General features: G+C 42.4%; 4 protein-coding genes and 1 non-coding gene across 6 annotated transcripts; 2 read left to right on the top strand and 3 right to left on the bottom strand.

Annotated features, from left to right (window-relative positions):
* The first annotated feature begins 1,937 nt into the window (after positions 1-1,937).
* On the top strand, positions 1,938-5,114 carry LOC127773007 (glycerol-3-phosphate acyltransferase 5-like). Its single transcript, XM_052299017.1, has 2 exons — positions 1,938-2,916; positions 3,850-5,114. The coding sequence occupies exons 1-2, from the start codon at positions 2,302-2,304 to the stop codon at positions 4,801-4,803; spliced, it is 1,569 nt and encodes a 522-aa protein (XP_052154977.1). The 5' UTR covers positions 1,938-2,301; the 3' UTR covers positions 4,804-5,114.
* Positions 5,115-7,799: 2,685 nt separating this feature from the next.
* TRNAL-CAG (transfer RNA leucine (anticodon CAG)) lies at positions 7,800-7,880 on the bottom strand. The gene has a single exon. It is a non-coding gene; the product is annotated as a tRNA-Leu (tRNA).
* Positions 7,881-9,297: 1,417 nt separating this feature from the next.
* Positions 9,298-12,901, top strand: LOC127774011 (probable protein S-acyltransferase 16). 2 transcript variants are annotated; one of them, XM_052300278.1, is made up of 8 exons: positions 9,298-9,783; positions 10,819-10,911; positions 10,990-11,091; positions 11,175-11,252; positions 11,364-11,462; positions 11,759-11,854; positions 12,250-12,395; positions 12,495-12,901. In XM_052300278.1, exons 1-7 carry the CDS (start codon positions 9,511-9,513, stop codon positions 12,358-12,360), a joined length of 852 nt encoding a protein of 283 aa, XP_052156238.1. In that variant the 5' UTR covers positions 9,298-9,510; the 3' UTR covers positions 12,361-12,395; positions 12,495-12,901. The 2 variants fall into 2 exon arrangements, with proteins under 2 accessions (XP_052156238.1, XP_052156237.1); XM_052300277.1 differs by having other exon boundaries at positions 9,299-9,783; positions 12,490-12,901.
* A 304-nt stretch (positions 12,902-13,205) lies between these two features.
* On the bottom strand, positions 13,206-15,778 carry LOC127774012 (peptidyl-prolyl cis-trans isomerase FKBP20-1). Its single transcript, XM_052300279.1, has 6 exons — positions 15,589-15,778; positions 14,695-14,838; positions 14,253-14,386; positions 14,085-14,164; positions 13,916-14,008; positions 13,206-13,624 (listed from the first exon to the last, which is right to left on the bottom strand). Exons 2-6 carry the CDS (start codon positions 14,801-14,803, stop codon positions 13,480-13,482), a joined length of 561 nt encoding a protein of 186 aa, XP_052156239.1. The 5' UTR covers positions 14,804-14,838; positions 15,589-15,778; the 3' UTR covers positions 13,206-13,479.
* Positions 15,779-17,203: 1,425 nt separating this feature from the next.
* On the bottom strand, positions 17,204-17,830 carry LOC127772711 (small polypeptide DEVIL 11-like). The gene has a single exon (XM_052298665.1). It carries the CDS (start codon positions 17,696-17,698, stop codon positions 17,435-17,437), a length of 264 nt encoding a protein of 87 aa, XP_052154625.1. The 5' UTR covers positions 17,699-17,830; the 3' UTR covers positions 17,204-17,434.
* Between the last annotated feature and the right edge of the window lie 653 nt (positions 17,831-18,483).

The raw sequence follows: 18,483 nt of genomic DNA on the forward strand, positions 1-18,483 counted from the left end.
GACCTGACACAGATTGTTGCGATGCTACATCTTTACTTGTATAAATATCCTCTCAAGTCTCACCATCTACTTAGCTAATATAGCCTCCCTCCGTCCCTAAATATTTGACGCCGTTGACTTTTCTAAACATGTTTGACCGTTCGTCTTATTTACAAAATTTAAGTAATTATTAATTCTTTTTCTATCATTTGATTCATTGTTAAATATACTTTTATATATACATATAGTTTTATATATTTCAAAAAAAAATTCAATAAGACGAACAGTCAAATATGTTTAAAAAAGTCAACGACGTCAAATATTTAGGGGCGGAGGGAGTACTATCCTCTATTATGACCGTGATGATATTGTAAATTATTTTTTTTCGAAATCGGAAACCCCAGATATAGAAATGGAACCGGATATTATCAAAACCGAAAACAGAGCGAAAGTGAACTGCTGCGGATACGGTAACGAAAATTTATTGGAATAAAAAAACCCTCAAACTGAACTTCAAACTTTATCAAGTCCAATTCTCAAATCCCAACGGTCAACAATTCATCATAAAACACAATCATATCAGTCTCAACAATATATGACAAAACATAATCTATGAAATAAATGATCTATGTTTAAGATAGGAATCATATTGATAAATCCTAATACAGAAATTTAGGTCAGGCTATTATTGTGTTGTATGGGCTGTGCTATGGGTCTGGAAATTCCGAGAAAATTTCCGGAAGTTTCCAATCGATTTCGAGTTCCGACGAAACCGCTCTTATCATTCGATTCTGTTTCCGAGAAAATATTTTCAAATTCAATTCCGTTTCCGAAAAAATCCGACCGATAGATTCCGTTTTCGAAAATAGCTTTATGATCCGAAAAGTTTTCATACCGTTTTTACTCCTAACGACTAACGTCAGATATGACAAATTTAGTTACAAACAAAATAGACCCTAATTAAGTCTCTTTGATAATGTATCCAAAAGTGCTTATACCTAGATAAAGGTGAGTTTTTTTTGAAAGGAGGGCAAAAGCTTTGCCTCGTATATTAATAGAGATGGAGAAAAAATAAAACAAAATCAGATAGGGAAATATTTACAGGGCAAGCCAAAAGATAGACAAAGGTGAGTTAACTTTCGTATCCACAAAGTCATAACTTCTTAGGCTCTATTTCTTTCATCTTGGGATTATTATAATCCAGATTATTGGGAGTAAGCTGAAAGAAACAGACAACTTATTGAAGTAGCTTATTATAATTTGGAGCCCAACTTATTATAATCTGATAAGCTCATTTAGGTGAGCTTTTTCCAGATTATTGGGTGAAAAATTACCCACCATGCCACCCCACTCCCTATTTAGACTTGCAAACTCAATAATCTAGGCTCTAATAATCTAGGAAAGAAACAACTAACCGTTTATTCTACTATAGATTATAACAATCTATCTAGCTTATAGTAATATGACTTAATAATCTATATTATAATAATTCTAAGCTAAAAGAAATAGGGCCTTAATTACTTGAATCGTCTACCGCTGAAAAAACCAGCGTAGAGAACTTCATAACATCAAGTACAACTAGCTAGGACGACGGAACCGGAGCAAATTAAGCTGCTGCGTTACACTATTGACCGGCTATATTAGTCTATCACGACCGTCCACATCGCCACTCAACAACACCATCGCTGCCGCGCGCGGCACAAAGGTGGCCGTCGCCGACTCGCCGGTGTGTGCGGTGTTGGTGAGCGTTCGGTGAGAACGTTCTCGGCTTCCCTCCCCCCTCACGCACGCGCAATCCACAGCTAGCGCAGGCGGCGCGCGCGTCCACCACGAAACCTCCCCGCACGTAGCCATCGGTGTATTACTACTACCACCGGTTCACATCACACCTCGCCCGGTTATTTCCAACGCGAGGCATAAATACGGGAGAGGGAAGGGGAAACCCGACGCGACACGTCTCCTCGATTCCGCTGGTTTTTTAAGTTTGGTGAAACTCGATCGCTTAGGTTAAACCTCGGTAGCTGTTGGGTGCGAGGTTGGCCATCGATCATCTCTCGCTGGATCACGCCACTTTTTCGCATGCAAAGCGTAGGATTTCTCTCTTTGTTTTTAGGATTTCTTGGTGGTTGCGAGCCGCTTACCTGAACCCAGAACCCCCCAGTTGCCGGTCAAGCCAAACCCTGCCCACTGCGATCGCCTCCCATATAACACATACTCTCTTCCTCTTTCTCTTCGCTTCATCAAGTAGTAGTCGTGTTCATTAATCTGCATCTCTCGCTTCACGTACTTTGAAGTGGTGGTGAACTGTGTTTTGTGTCATCGATGGTGACCATGTCGGCGGAGGCGGAGGCGAAGAGTCGACGGGAGAGGCGGTCGGTGGTGGCGGAGCTGGAGGGGGCGCTGCTGCGCGACGCGGCGACGTTCCCGTACTTCATGCTGGTGGCGTTCGAGGCGTCCGGGCTGCCGCGGTTCGCGGCGCTGCTGGCGCTGTGGCCGCTGCTGTGGGCGCTGGAGCGGGCGCTGGGGCGGGGCGACCTGGCGCTGCGCGCCGCGGCGTTCGTGGCGACGGCGGGCGTGCCGCGCGCGGAGGTGGAGGCCGTGGCGCGCGCCGTGCTGCCCAAGTTCATGGCCGACGACGTCGACCCGGCGGCGTGGGCGGCGTTCGGGTCCTGCGGCGGGCGGCGCGTCGTGGTGACGCGCATGCCCCGGGTCATGGTGGAGCGGTTCGCCAGGGAGCACCTCGGCGCGCACGAGGTGGTCGGCTGCGACCTCGAGTACAGCCGCCTCAGGCGGTCCACCGGCTTCGTCAGGGGCGGCGGCGGCGGCGAGCGCGCGGTCGCCGAACGCGTGCGCGCGCTCTTCGCCGATGGCGACCGGCCGGACGTCGGGATCGCGCGGTCCGAGTCGGCGACGCGATCCTTCTTGCCCTTCTGCAAGGTACTACCACGTACACACCGTGCACGAACACTCCCGGAACTCGTCCAAACCACTAATTAATCTGCATCATATAGCAAAAAACTACTGAATTTGATTATAGTCAGCAATTTTTTTTCATAAATTTGACAGTGATTTAAAAGTGTCAATGGAGGGAGTAGTAGTATACTAGAACACGCACTTGATCGATGGAGCAATTAATGTGCGCCATTTTCCTAGGAAGAAAAAATAATGTGTATATTTTCCTAGGAGTAGAGCTTTAGAGGTGCTTGCCCATAAGCATGCGCGTCGGTACATGTTCCCGTTTAATATGTGCATGGAATTTGGGCATATGCATGCATGGACGAGGATGAACCATACCACAACTAAATGCCTAGCTAGATTAATTCTGAAAGTCGTTTACGCATGTGACCGCCACAGCCACAAGAGTCAAACTTAACCCATCAATCCATGATGCATCTCCAAATCTGTGTTCGATATACTCCACAACATGCACAACATGCAACTCGGTGCACATGAAAGGATGTCATGATAGTCGGCAAAAGTTCTTTAAAAAATAACCCAAGTTGTCGGGACAAATTTAGACGAATAAATTAGTAGTTTAGTACTCGTGTCACAAAATTTAAATTTGACTGTAGAAATTACTATGTACGTATACTCGTACATAGTGAGTGATCACGTGAACCTTACATGTTGAAGTGTGTGTCTCTGTGTGTGCGCGCTAAGCCATAGCTTTCATCTGAATAACTCTGTTTGAAAATTGAAATGCGCATCGCTATTGTGGTTTTAATTTGTGGCCAAATACGCATCACTTTTCTCCAATAATTATGTTAAATCGTGGCTCGTTCAGGTGTTAATTATCATGCTATAGTTTTGTTGGGACCACCATGGCGGGAAACCGCGAATTAAACCTGTAATTTGATTACGTGCATGCAGAAGCAACTCCGGCCGCCGTTCTGTGAGGACGACGGCGACGACGTCGCCGCCGCCGGCGAGCAGCACAAATGCCCTCCGTTCCGGCCAGTCATCTTCCACGACGGCCGCCTCGTGTGCCGGCCCACGCCGCTCATGTCGCTCGTCATCCTCCTGTGGCTTCCGCTTGGCGCGCTCGTCGCCTTCGTCCGCATCGCCGTCGGCATCTCCGTGCCCATCCAGATCATCCCCCGCATCGCGCCCTACTTCGGCGGCGCTGTCGTCGTGCACGGCGCCCCGCCGCCCGCCGCCGCCAGCGGGCCGGCGTCCGGCGTCCTCTTCGTGTGCACGCACCGGACGCTGATGGACCCGGTGGTGCTCGCCACCGTGCTCGGCCGCCGCGTGGCCGCCGTGACGTACTCCATCTCCCGCCTCTCGGAGGTCCTCTCGCCGATCCCGACGGTGCGGCTGACGCGCGACCGCGGCGTGGACGCGGCGCAGATGCGCGCCGAGCTGTCGCGCGGCGACGTCGCGGTGTGCCCCGAGGGGACGACGTGCCGGGAGCCCTTCCTGCTCCGCTTCTCCGCGCTGTTCGCCGAGCTCAGCGACCGGATCGTGCCGGTGGCGATGAACTACCGCGTCGGGCTCTTCCACCCGACGACGGCGAGGGGGTGGAAGGCCATGGACCCCATCTTCTTCTTCATGAACCCGAGGCCGGTGTACGAGGTGACCTTCCTCAACCAGCTCCCCGCCGAGGAGACGTGCGCCGCCGGCAAGAGCGCCGTCGACGTCGCCAACTACGTGCAGAGGATACTCGCCGCCAAGCTCGGGTTCGAGTGCACCACCTTCACGCGCAAGGACAAGTACCGCGTGCTCGCCGGCAACGACGGCATCGTCAACGTCAAGCCGCCGCCGGCGGCGGATCCGGCGCCGTGGCAGCGCCGCCTCAAGGAGGTTCTCGGCTTCTTGCTCCACTAATCGATCACAAATTCACAATACTTTCGTGGCCAAAGTGCTCTGCTCACAAGATTAATTTGACGAATTTTAATTGCGATACCCCCCAAAAAAATTGCGAGTTTTAATTTACATGCGTGTGCATGTATGTACGCAAAGAAATGTAAATGAAGACAGCAGCCACCATTAGATATCAAACCTCACCTACGGTTGCTTTTCCTTGCTTTTTCTTACGAAATTTGTTCATGATTCATTTGATTTTATTTTTGTTGTAATCAAACTATACTGCTGTATATATATATTTACACATCCATTATCACAGGTTGCATGCTCAATCTATTTTACTCATACGTAGATTTTGTGTTGGTCTAGTTGTTGATCAGTCCTCCCTAGCTAGTGCCTATTAATTCCATTTTTTTTATCTTATACAACAGAGTTCATTGATTAACAGGTACTCGCTCCGTTTCGAAATATTTGATACCGTTGATTTTTTAGCAAATGTTTGACCGTTCGTCTTATTTAAAAACTTTTGTGAGATATGTAAAATTATATGCCTACATAAAAATATATTTAACAATGAATCAAATGATAGAAAAAAGAATTAATAATTACTTAAATTTTTTGAATAAGACGAACGGTCAAACATATGATAAAAAGTCAGCGGCGTTAAATATTTCAAAACGGAGGGAGTAGTTATTAGGTGAGCAAATTCTTCCTACGAAAAATAGCGACTGATTCTTTGGAAAACCAGCTTGTTTTGCACGCAGAGTCTTTTCCAATTTGTTCCTTTGACATGACAAATGAAAGTTCGCGATTTACCGCTTTGATAATTAAGACCTTACTCAACGCCTCATTTTATTGGCTGTGTTTGCAGAGGCCGAAAAATTTATTCCATTAGTAAAAATAAAGTCAGCACCTCAATTATGGCTGTAAACCTGTATGATGTGGATTGTCAACCCTAACCCTTGATCTAAAACCCTTTTAATCTCGTTGTGTTAAAAATAGTCGAATGAATTATATCATTATACTCAAATAGTTAACTGATCTATGGGTTGGCCGTTCTGATCCACCTAAACAGAACTGAATTTTAATTTCTGAGGTTATCAAAACACGCGACATGCATGAGATGACTCCTTTTTAAGGTCAACTAATTTGGGATAATATGTTCAGCTGGTCATGTACGAAACTTAGTTATCAGCAGGACGGTAAGCTGCAATTAAGATCGTATTTGCCTTTTGAAAAAGGATCGCCCTCCCTCGTTCATATGCGTTTAGCGTCGGCAACACGTACTTATCATAAAAACCGTACGTTAATAGACGTGAGACTGATTAAGAATTTGCGGTGGTTTATGGACTTAGCAAAGGCCACGTCGTTCCCGGCCCTAATATGAAAGCCACGCATATATGCCTGAATTTTCGGAAGCACATCATTTTACTCTGTTTGAGTAAGCACCCATGTGAATAGAACAGAATAACATTTGTGATAGTATTAAATACTAAGGAGGCAAAAAGGACATGAATCAAGTTTTGGTTTTATTGCTGCGAGTGACCTGCTGGGTGCACGGTGCCACAGGCGTATACATTGTCAAATAGTATTTCTTTTCTTTTACGAGGAAAATCACAAGTATTCCTTTTTAAGTGGGTTCTCGATAATAATTTAATAAGATTAGAGATGTATCGCTAATTTCTATATCTTTGAGCATGTGTTAAGCAAGACATTCGCAGATATGTGTTACTGATGTGTGTGCATGTACGTCTACCATGTAATAAAAATAAAATAAAATTCCAAATAATAATGAAAAATCACAACAATTTGTTTCCTTTGTGAGGAAAATCACCAAATATCCATTTTCTTTTGTGAGGAAAATCACATTAACTCATTTTCTATTGCGAGGAATACCAAATTGATTTATTTTGTTTTGCAAGAAAAATCACCAACTATTACCTTAATTTCTTTTCCCATTCTTGACATTTATTCCTTTTCGTTGTGTTAGGATGTATCACATCCAACCAAAATTCCTTATATTTAGGGACGAAGGGAGTATCTAGAAAATAAATAAATAAAATCACCAAATATTAATTGTAAAATTAAAAAGACCAAATAGTAACTAGAAGATAAATAAATAAAATCACCACATATTCATTGGAAAATTAAAATATAAATAAATAAAATCACCAAATATTAGCTGGAAAATTCAAAAAGTAAATGTCAAGAATGGGAAAAGTAAATAAAATCACCAAATATAAATTTAAAAGTAAATGTCTAGAAGATAAATAAATAAAATCACCAAATATTAATTGGAAAATTAAAAAAGTAAATGTCAAGAATGGGAAAATAGTAACTAGAAGATAAATAAATAAAATCACCACATATTCATTGAAAAATTAAAATATAAATAAATAAAATCACCAAATATTAGCTGGAAAATTCAAAAAGTAAATGTCAAGAATGGGAAAAGTAAATAAAATCACCAAATATAAATTTAAAAGTAAATGTCTAGAAGATAAATAAATAAAATCACCAAATATTAATTGGAAAATTAAAAAAGTAAATGTCAAGAATGGGAAAATAGTAACTAGAAGATAAATAAATAAAATTACCAAATATTCATTGGAAAATTAAAAGATAAATAAATAAAATCACCAAATATTAGCTGGAAAATTCAAAAAGTAAATGTCAAGAATGGGAAAAGTAAATAAAATCACCAAATATTAATTGGGAAATTTAAAAGTAAATGTCTAGAAGATAAATAAATAAAATCACCAAATATTAATGGGAAAATTAAAAAAATAAATGTCAAGAATGGGAAAAGTAAATAAAATCACCAAATATTAATTGGTAAATGTCTAGAAGATAAATAAAATCACCAAATATTAATTGGAAAATTAAAAAAATAAATGTCAAGAATGGGAAAAGTAAATAAAATCACCAAATATTAATTGGGAAATTAAAAAAGTAAATGTCTAGAAGATAAATAAATAAAATCACCAAATATTATCTGGAAAATTAAAAAAATTAAATGTCAAGAATGGGATTCGAACCCATGCCCTTTCGGACCAGTACCTGAAACTGGCGCCTTAGACCAACTCGGCCATCTTGACCCACATCGGGAATCGAACACTTAACATTTAAATACAATTTCTGCGTAGGCACCGTGCTAACCCCGAATCAAATTTGGGACGCAAATCTCTGCGGACACGTCTGATAAAAATGTGTGAAGCAAACGGGAGACCCCTTGAAAGCCATTTTACTTCCAAGCAAGTTCAACCGTTGTTTCCATTAGTTCCTTAATTATCGTGAAACAAGATTACATCATAGTAGACCACCTACTTGCACCAACGCCATCACCACTCACCGGGTTCAACAGCCATGCGTGATTGCGTATTATCAACAATTAATCACTCGATCGTTGTCCACGCTTGAGCCAGTCACCGCGTTTGTTTAATCAAACCTTGCCGGTTTGCACGAAACCATAGTCGACGTAGCTATAACCAACCTCCTCCACGGACATTCCAAGCCAAAGATTGTTTACACACTAACACCCCTACTATCAATATCTTATAATCATATCATTATCTTAAAAAATATCTCTTAATCGTATACAACACGGCAATGGTTAAAGATTCACCAAAGATATTCTCTCCGTCCTAGAATAAATACAGTTCTACACTATTCATATCTAACATTGGATTTGGACCATTCGTCTTATTTAAATTATTTTATAATTATTATTTTTGTTGTTATTAGATAATAAAACATGAATAATACTTTATGTGTAACTTATTATTTTTATTTTTTTCATAAATTTTTGAAATAAGACGGATAGTTAAACGTTAGACACAAATACCCATCTATACACTTATTTTGGGATGGAGGTAGTATATTGAGACACACCATTAACGAAGCTACTAATTACACCAACCATATCCGTTATAGAGTGATGAAAGATACCAGTACAGTTCGAGTTCTAAACTTTTAATAAGGTGATTGTATTTATAGCTAATTATTCTTTCATTCGTAGATGATATATCTGTCAACAGCAAGACATCCCTGGTGATTTAATCAACTTCAAGACATACCAAACCAGTCTTACTGAGATGCTCAAAAGAAATAGAATGTGTGTATGTACGTTTATAGGTGTGAGTGTGTGTTGTAAGCTCATCTATACTTTTTTTTTTTTAACAAACGAACTTGTAGTACCTTCAAACATATTAGGACCTCTTTGTTTAGGCTTAGATTTATTGGCTTATATATAGTTATAAGTCAATTTATTAGCTTATATGATTCCCTATATGATTTATAAGCCGATAAATTTAATGTCTAAATTTAATAGTAGAGTCATACTTTCACCTCATATAAGTCAAAAATATTATCCAATATAATCTTTGGTTTAATAGAGCTAGAATGACTTATGGCATAAAAAACAGAACCAAAAAACTGTTTGATTGTTTAAGCTTAGTTTTTTTACCTTATAATAAACTGATTTATAAGTCTACACATGCATTTTTGGCTTTTTTTTTTTCTTTGACACCGTTCTCTCCCTCGCGACGCTGTTTCTCCCCGCGAAATAAAGTGACGTCACCGAACGCAGGCCCGCCGCCTCCGCCTCCGCTTCCGCTCGCCCGGACCCGCCTGCGCCGGGCGCACAAGGGATGCGCTCCCTCACCTCCCGCCACCGGCCGGAACCCTAAGGAGGCGCGTGCCCACCTGCGGCTGCCTCCGGCTTCGGCGATGGGGCGGCCGGGTTACCTGACGCTGCCAATCCTCTCGGTGCTCGCGGCCATCGGGTACGTCTACTACACCACGGTGTTCGTCGCCGTGGCCCGGTGGCTGGGGCTCGCCACGGCGGCCGGGGCCGCGAACGCCGCGGCGTTCACCGCCCTCGCCGCCGCCTGCGTCGCCACCTACGCCGTCGCCGTGTGCCGGGACCCGGGCCGCGTCCCGCCCTCCTTCGCGCCCGACGTCGAGGACGCCGAGAGCCCCCTCCACGAGATCAAGCGCAAGGTGCGTTCGCGCTGTCCCATCGGTAGGCTTTCCGCCTATTATAGGATTTGGATTTCTGGAGTAGAAGGTTTGCTCGGTTATGGCCATTGTTTGACTCAGGAGTTACATTGGGACAACTCTGCTTTATATATCTTCGCATTTCTATTGAGAAATGCGGCAAATAGCCAAATATGCAATCTAGTTCGTGAAATTTGAAGCATTTGGAGGAGGGACTGTCTCGCACTGTCGCTGACACGCCGACAGGCAATTTAAGATCTGAGTAATCAAGTGCATCCACAGTATGAGTGGATCTAACCTGAATATTAAGGTTTTGTCGATTGATGGTGCCTTGGCCACACCAACATGGATTTTCTGTGCGTTTGAGATGAATAGTTTCAAAATACGTTCATTACAAAAACTAGTAGTAAGCTAAAACTATTTGGAAAGAGCGGAATTCACGGGTTTTTGACGGAATCAGCTAGAGCACCTCTGAAGTTTCCTGGGCAATTGTTGAATTGTTGAAGAATGGTGGGCTTGGCGTGCAGCTAACCTAGGAGGCGTGGTGATAGAAGAATTACCGAGTGATCACTTATAACCTCTGTGTTGGGGCAATGTGTTTAATGCTCAACGAGTGTAGGACGGTGTGGAGTCCGTAGTTTTCCCAACCCCTAGGGGCTGGGGTTGTAAAACAACAACCATGTTTGTTGTCCAAATATTTTAAACTTCTCCAATCTTAATAAAATTAGTCGGGGCACTTCGCCGCTGGCCTGGCAAAAAATAAGCTAGAACTAAACCAACGACTCTGACTTCAGAATCTGATTGAGAGAATTGCTCCTTTCTGATAGTGGATAGTGCCTATTAGACCATTACAGTTCTTTAGGGTAATTGACCTTTGCGGTCTTGTAATTTTTAAGTGTATGTGCTATGGAATGGGGACAAAAAATAGTAAGCTGAAAGAGGGTGAACAACTGATCACTCATGCTGTACGCATCGACCTTTGTTATATTCTTATTGTTGCTGACAAAACATTTTGTATCTATACTTTTTTTTTTTCAGGGTGGGGACTTGAGATATTGCCAGAAATGTGGCCACTATAAACCCCCTCGTGCACACCATTGCCGTGCTTGCAAAAGATGTGTTCTAAAAATGGTGCTGATCAGTACTAATCTGTCTTGTATCTTCTGTTAATTACCCATTTACACTTTTTCAGCAACTTCTTATGTGCAGGACCATCACTGTATATGGATTAATAACTGTGTTGGACATGAGAACTACAAAATATTTTTTATCTTTGTATTGTATGCTGTAACTGCATGCTTCTATGCTATGGTATACTTAAGTTTCTTTGATTTACCTTTGCAACCATGATTGTCTGGGTATAGAGCACTGAGAAAGTTTCATGTTTATTTCAGATTCTTATCATAGGGAGCGCCATGTACAGTGTTCCTGTAGATGAACATTCAAGCAATGATTCTTCTAGGACATCGATTGTAAGTGTGCTGGGAGTGTAATTTTGAGTTAGTCTGTACTATGATATTCCCTATTTTTCTGAACCATCACTAGGATTGTTGTAAACTTTGAAGGATTTTCCAAATTGACAGATCATTTGTGGGATCATTCTATGCCCGCTGACTTTGGCTTTGACAGTGCTCTTTGGTTGGCATATCTACCTCATATTACAGAATAAAACTACAATTGAGGTTGGTATTTACTCCCTCAATTCACAAATTAGGTTGCTTTTTTCACTTTTCCGTCTGTGCAATATTTGAATAAAATATTTATCAATATATGCTAAAATTAATAATAAATATTGCATATCATGGAAGTATTTTGCAAGGCAAATTCAACGATTATTTTTGTGAAGTTAACCTATATGATTTTTATACATATATTAGTTGTCAAAGTTTGAGAAGTTAATTGTGCAAAATCAATCTCAACCTCTATTTAAAGATGGAGGATTGCTTTTAACAGTGGCTGTCGTTAATATAATTTGCAGTATCATGAAGGTGTGAGAGCAATGTGGTTAGCAGAAAAGGGTGGAAATCTTTATCATCATCCGTATCATCTTGGTGTCTACGAGAATCTTATTTCAGTAAGAACTATTTTGTTCGTTGCTATTTGTATCTTCTTTCAGAGCATAAACATTCTACATATCCTAATAGAAGGCAATACGGGAACAACCGAATACTTGACTTTTGAGAAACAATGTCGAAGATTGTCCCCTTTTCCTCTGTATAAGACATCAAAGCTTTTGCCACTACCCATTCATCCAGTAGAAACAGAAAGGAAACAGAACATGAGAATGTCAATCCATTAAATTTCAGCATAGTCATCTTATGCAGCCTTCTGGTACTTGCTTTAACATTGCATTTGTCTCAGTAATTCAAAATTGGTTGCATATTTCAGTGCATTAATATTCATGCTTCCTGACCAAGGGGAGGTATTGCTTGTTATTGATGTCCCAACTATTGTCATTATTTTATACAGGTGCTGGGACCTAACATATTCTGCTGGCTTTGTCCAGTATCGACTAATACGGGAAATGGCCTCCGTTTCCGTACATCACATGATATTCCATTATCTACACCATCGATGTGATTAACACGAGATAATGTTATTTATTTATTCATTAGGTAGTTGCTAATCTGAACATAGACCTCTGGCTTCCTATTAGATTGCCCATATGTGCCTCTTTTTTTTTTACTGAAGCATTGTGTTTTGGAGCAGTACAGATAATCTGTCAAGGTCTTGAAGCTCCTTTATGAAATGTGCTATAAGTGTAACGTACAGGACCTCCCCACGGCTCCAAGTTAGGACATGGGCTAGGCTGCTTCTTTGTTTTCGTGGTGGTTTTTTTACATACTTGATGAGGCAGAACATGCTGCCTCGCCTGTAATTTAGTGTAGTCTCTGATTGCGTTTATTAGGAGATTTGAATGTAGTCAATTCTGTTGTAGATCTCCCCGGCAGGAAAAAATGGGGGGCTGCTGTAAATCCAACATCCATACTTTGTTCTCTTAAAGAGCCACTTATGGCAGCGAAAGGCCACGATAGGAATCATCTGAGATTGTTCGCATACATGTTTATTAAGAACAGAACTTATATTTATTTGTCATACATCGACGCAGTTTCTTTGTGTATACACTGCTGACATATGCTTGTTAATATTAACACGATGATACGATGTTTGGGTAATGTTTGGATGATTCTACTTCTTCAAAGCTCTGGTTCAAATTCTTCTGCATTGTATGTTAGATCGCATAAGCAGTCACCGTATAAGGTGCACAATAATGCATATTGTGGTTCATCACTCTTGCATGGCTATAGTCTTCCTGTGTGAAAATGGCGCATGTCAAACTGCAACACCTTTTTCGAGGTTGATGCGTAGCCTAGCCAGTAAATTCTGTTACTATGCAGCATTGTGAAAAGGGCAACTCCTCAATATCCGATAAAATCGTGTAAGTTGAGCATTAACTTACAGAGACGCGGTATATCATCAGATATGAAGATGCAATCATTAACCAATAACCGGTCAATGATTGCATGTGATGATTTGTGAAAACGTTAACTACAATTTTGTTCTATCAGTACAGCCATGGTGTCAAACAGGAGCAACAACGCAGCATCTGATGAACAGTAGCCAACAAGCAATCTTGCAGATGATGATTTGTTGCGGATTATTTCTAGGTTACAGTAGTCAGAAGCAAATACTAGTCATCTATTTTCCCTTTCCTTTTCCCTTCCCCTTCTTCGCGTCAAGTTTGGCTTGGACACGAGCTGCTGCAGCAGCCTTCGCTTCTTCCCTCTTCTTTTTCTCTTCCTCCTTGGTGGCAGCAGCTAGCTCTCGCTGCTTCTTTAGTTCCCTAAGGAAATTCATGTATTCCGCAGATATTAGTCTTCATAGCTCAAGAAGGTAGAAAATAAGCAATTATCTCGAGATAATTTCACAGGCAATCAGCATAACAGTTGATTCCATAAAGTGATTACTGCATTCCTCCTAACTCCTACCTCTCCAGCATTATAGTTTTGACTAAATTATGATGCATGTGATATATTAACCAGTTTTCTGTATCTTGTACAGCTGTGCTATTTAACATAATAACTGGGAACTTCATATTGTAATCATAACAAGAAGACATTTGAAAACATCTTACTCTAGCCTGGCTTTCTCATCAGAAACACTGCCCAGGCTTGAACCTTTCCTAGGCCTACAAGCCACTAACTCCACCTCAAAAATGAGTGTTGCACTGCAAAGACAAAGCTGATTCAATTATAGACACCAGGAACTCAAATTTGCATCGCATAGGAGAAATAGCAACAGACTTGGGTGGAATCTCTGGCGGCGACCCTGCACTTCCGTATGCGTATTCTGGCTTGCATGTTATTTTTGCAACTTCACCAACCTTCAATATTCCAATATGTCACTCCATATCAGCAAAATCTTTGAAAGAATCAGAACGAGCTAGCAATAAGAATTTAGAAGTTTTATACCTTCATAGTTCTTAAAGCTATATCCCATGCTTTAATGACAGCTCCTTGCCCAATTTCAAATGAAAAAATAGAGTTGTCTTCATGAGTGGTGTCGAAAACTTCACCATTTTCAGCGAGTGTGCCTTCATAATGAACTGTGAAAGGATATAAATGTAAGTGGGCTAAGTATTGTGTTATGTCTTGTATTATGCACATACTCAATTACTAGTAATATACATAAATAGTTTTACACATCGACATGACAAACGAAACACAGGCATTCACTGTGTGGTACTGTCACTGATAAAAAGAGTGGAAACACGGCTGAATGAGAAATTATTAGGATTTAGGACCAATTAACCAACTTATAAATGTAACTCAACTGCCTAGAGATTGCCTAATCAAGCAGAAGGAATTTCATGGAAATGATTGGATTGAGAAATAAATATATGAACTGCAGTACCATCAACCAAGGGAAGACTATCAGTTGGAGCTATAGCATCATCCTTTGCTTTTCTGACCACCGTCTTAAGAACACCTCCATCCCCAGTTAAATCTGCAACCTCTGCCATGACCTTGCTATGCTATCAAAGCTCCAAAGGAGATCCTGGGTGATTATTCATCATAGTATTAGAGTATGTATTATAACAGATCCAATCTTCATCAAATCATAAAGTACAGGCATCTAGAAAATTGGGGGAAAAATCACTTTCTCCACTTATTTAAATTCACTGCTTTCACAATTTCAAGCCAATATAAAGGTGCCCCGTACTTTCAAGTTGAACCTTAGCGTTCCAGAATTCCACAGAAGAGGACACCACAGCTAATGACCTTTAACTTGAAGAGGGACAGCTGTGGAAATATCCTAACCAAACGTTGGTAATCAAGCATGACACTCATTCTGCACTCCCCACAGCAGCATAATCAGGTTTGTCACTTTCCTTTTCTGAAGGAAAACACATAGACCAATCCCAGTCTCTCCTAAATACACCCAATCCAACTATCGCCTAACTGGGACTGCATTGATGCAACCAAAAGGTTGCCACTGCTGTGGACGTGTGATCAGACGTTGCTGCTCCTCCCCAACCAACAAACCTAATACAGACCTACACCTTCTAGCATTCCATGCGTGTTATCATGATACAGAACCGCGAATCCCTCGTTGCAAAGTTCCATCGGGCATCATTCGGGGCAGTAAAACAAGCCGGATAGACCAAACAGCGGGGGTCTCGCGGCATATACCCTCACGGAAGATCGCTCGCGAAATCGAACTGTTCAAGCTCGTACACCAGATTGGAACACGCCCGAATCGAAAAGAGCCAATCGAGCCAGCTGGGGGGCAACAGCAGACACGTACCGCGAGAGCGCTCCCAAGGCGGGCGCTAGGATAGCTCGCCGCCCCCCACCGGAGAAGCCCTCGCCGGCTCGCCGCCGCCCGCGGGAGAACCGAGCAATCGCCGTCTCGTCGCCTCTCTCTCTCTCTCTCTCTCTCTCTCTCTCTCTCGATTATTCGCGAGATTTGGAAGATAGTGATGCGAATGGGATGCCTCCCCGTAGCGGTGGATGTCTCGACACTCGACTCTCGACTCGAGCAGTGATGATGCCTGCTGAGTGGTGGGCCATGGGAGAAAGTACGGGTGGGAATATTCGTATGGGCTTTGGGGCCTTGAGTAGTGAGACACGGCCCACTATGGAAGTTCGCGACCTAACTCCTAAGGCTAAATTCACGGCCCATCTTGAGAGGTGTGCTATGAAACTGAACTGAACTTTTGGCCTGTCCATGGGTACGGGCAGGTATTTGACGCCTTGCTAAGGCTGTGCTTAGATTCAAACTTCTAACTTTTTCCATCACATTAATCTGTCATACACACATAACTTTTCAGTCACATCGTATCAATTTTAACCCAAACTTTCAACTTTGCAAAGAATTAAACACAGTCTAAGTTGCTAGACAAAAGGCCTGAACTTTTTTTCCCGTGCGTAAGACGATTTGGATAGAATGTACAGTGCACTTTACTACTCTCTATCCAAAATAAGACTACAAATCTGGATCGTCTTAGAATAGTTACATTCTTATCTAGATACCTAGGTGCACTTATTTTGGGATTGAGGAAATATATAACAGTGGCCAGGTATAACGGCAAAATGGTGAATCTAGAACAAAAATTATCAGGTATCTATACGCATACTTAACATGTAGGGCTTGTTCACTTTGCTAACATTCTCAACATTACCAAGTTTTGGCATTACCAAATTTTGGTAAGGTTGCCAAAATTTTGGCAAGTTACAAATTTTGGTAAGATTTTACGTGTACTTACTAAAATTTGGCAACAAACTAAATGTAGCCACTTTTTTATAACTTTACCAAAAAAAAAAGGTAAGGTTGAAAATGTTAGCAAAGTGAACAAGCCTGTATAATAGGCATTAGAGGTGGAGTAATTTGCAGTGATAACACCTGTCCTGTGTACTAAGGTTAACGTGGCTTTGCCCCCGCCCCCGCCGATATACCTGCCGTCCAAAAAGAAAAAGTTTGGGCTTTGAATCTCTATATAGGCTATGTTCAAATTCATAAGTATTTTTCTTTTTTTTAAACAGAGGAGCAGACTAAGGTTGTAAAAGTACACCTTTTTCTTATCTTGTCCTACTGTCCGAAGAAGCTAGTCTGTGGACTGTGATGGCTGGGCTGGCAAGTTGCTGCCGATGGCAACAGGCTGCTCAGGTACGGACGTGTCGTTTAGGGTGCGACGATTGACGATTCACGACGACGACGACTGTGCTGTGCTCAACAGTGCAGACGCTCAGCTGCAGCATGCAGAGCCATAGCTGGCCTGATCAGAACAGTAAAGCAACGGCGCTCGATCTGCTCTTGGCCGGCCTCTCACAAGTTGTGAATTGAAACCTGCGTGATTTCAATTCGTTTCTGTAACGTCAAGAAGAACTAGAAAGAAAATGTACAAATACGAACCGAGAGAACGAGGCATATATATAATTACAGAGAATGTATATGAGGAGTACGTAGTTTCACATATTTCGTCCCTTACATTTTCCATCTAGCAATGCAATACACTTTTTTTTCGAACTCCATTTAGCAATACATATATAGAGCTCCCCTGTGCTACGGACGTGGTTGCATTTCTCTCGATCGGAACGTGAAGAGAATTAAGCAGAAGAGAGACCGGCTTAAGCTTGTAAAAAATGTACGGTCAGAGGTAGTCGACGTCGCGCCAGCACGCGAGCATGGTGACGCAGCGGCGCACGATGTAGAGCCGCGCGCGCTGCTCCTTCACGAGACGCGCGCACCGTCGCGGGAACGACGACGACGGCGGCGGCGGCGGCGAGCAGGATGCCTGATGCCTGCTGCCATTGCCGGCTTCCGAGCCGGCGCCCGCGGTTCTCCCGATCCTCTTCTTGCACGGCTCCCTGCGCTTGACGCCCTGATCCTCCGCCCGCGACTCCATCGCCTCCATGGACGAGACCAAACGCGCGCGCGCGCGCGGCCTTCTGCTTGGTGCGCGTGAGCTCAGTTAGTGTTGTGATCAGTGGAGAGCGCCGCGGGTGAAATCAAGCGATCGATCAGCTATAAATAGCTCGCGGCGAGATGGGTGGCAAACTGGCAATGCTACCTAGCTCTCGGCAAGGAAGCGACTTGTAGCTAGCTAGCTATAGCTATAGCGAGTTCTGCATCGTGCGTTTATCTTGGCAAAATTGGTTATATAGCATCGAAAGTTCACGTTTTTTTTTATAGCACCGAAAGTTACCGGTTCACTTTAATAACACCCAAAGTTCACCATATTCCCATTTTTAACACTTTCATCAATTCTCGATCATTTTCCGTCCGTCTTGATCCAACCACACACACGAAATAGCACCCAAAGTTCACCATGTTTCCATTTTTAACACTTCCGTCAATTCTCGATCATTTTCCGTCCGTCTTGATCCAACCACACACACGATATGACGTTTCTACCCCTCACAAGTACAAGTATAATGCATGTCAATGAGGGGTAGAAATGTCATATCATGTGTGTGGCTGGATCAATAACAATCAAGACGGACGGCAAAATTGACAGAAGTGCTAAAAATGGGAATATGGTGAACTTTGGATACTATTAAAGTGAAACGGTAACTTTCGGTGCTATGAAACAAAAAACGTGAACTTTCGATGCTATATAACCAATTTTACCAATCTTATATATCACGGAGATCATCGCGGAGTGGAGGTGTGTGGTGTTGCACGCATCGCGTGCAGTGC

The sequence above is a fragment of the Oryza glaberrima genome, chromosome 5 (assembly GCF_000147395.1).
Source record: "Oryza glaberrima chromosome 5, OglaRS2, whole genome shotgun sequence".
Lineage (NCBI taxonomy): Eukaryota > Viridiplantae > Streptophyta > Magnoliopsida > Poales > Poaceae > Oryza > Oryza glaberrima.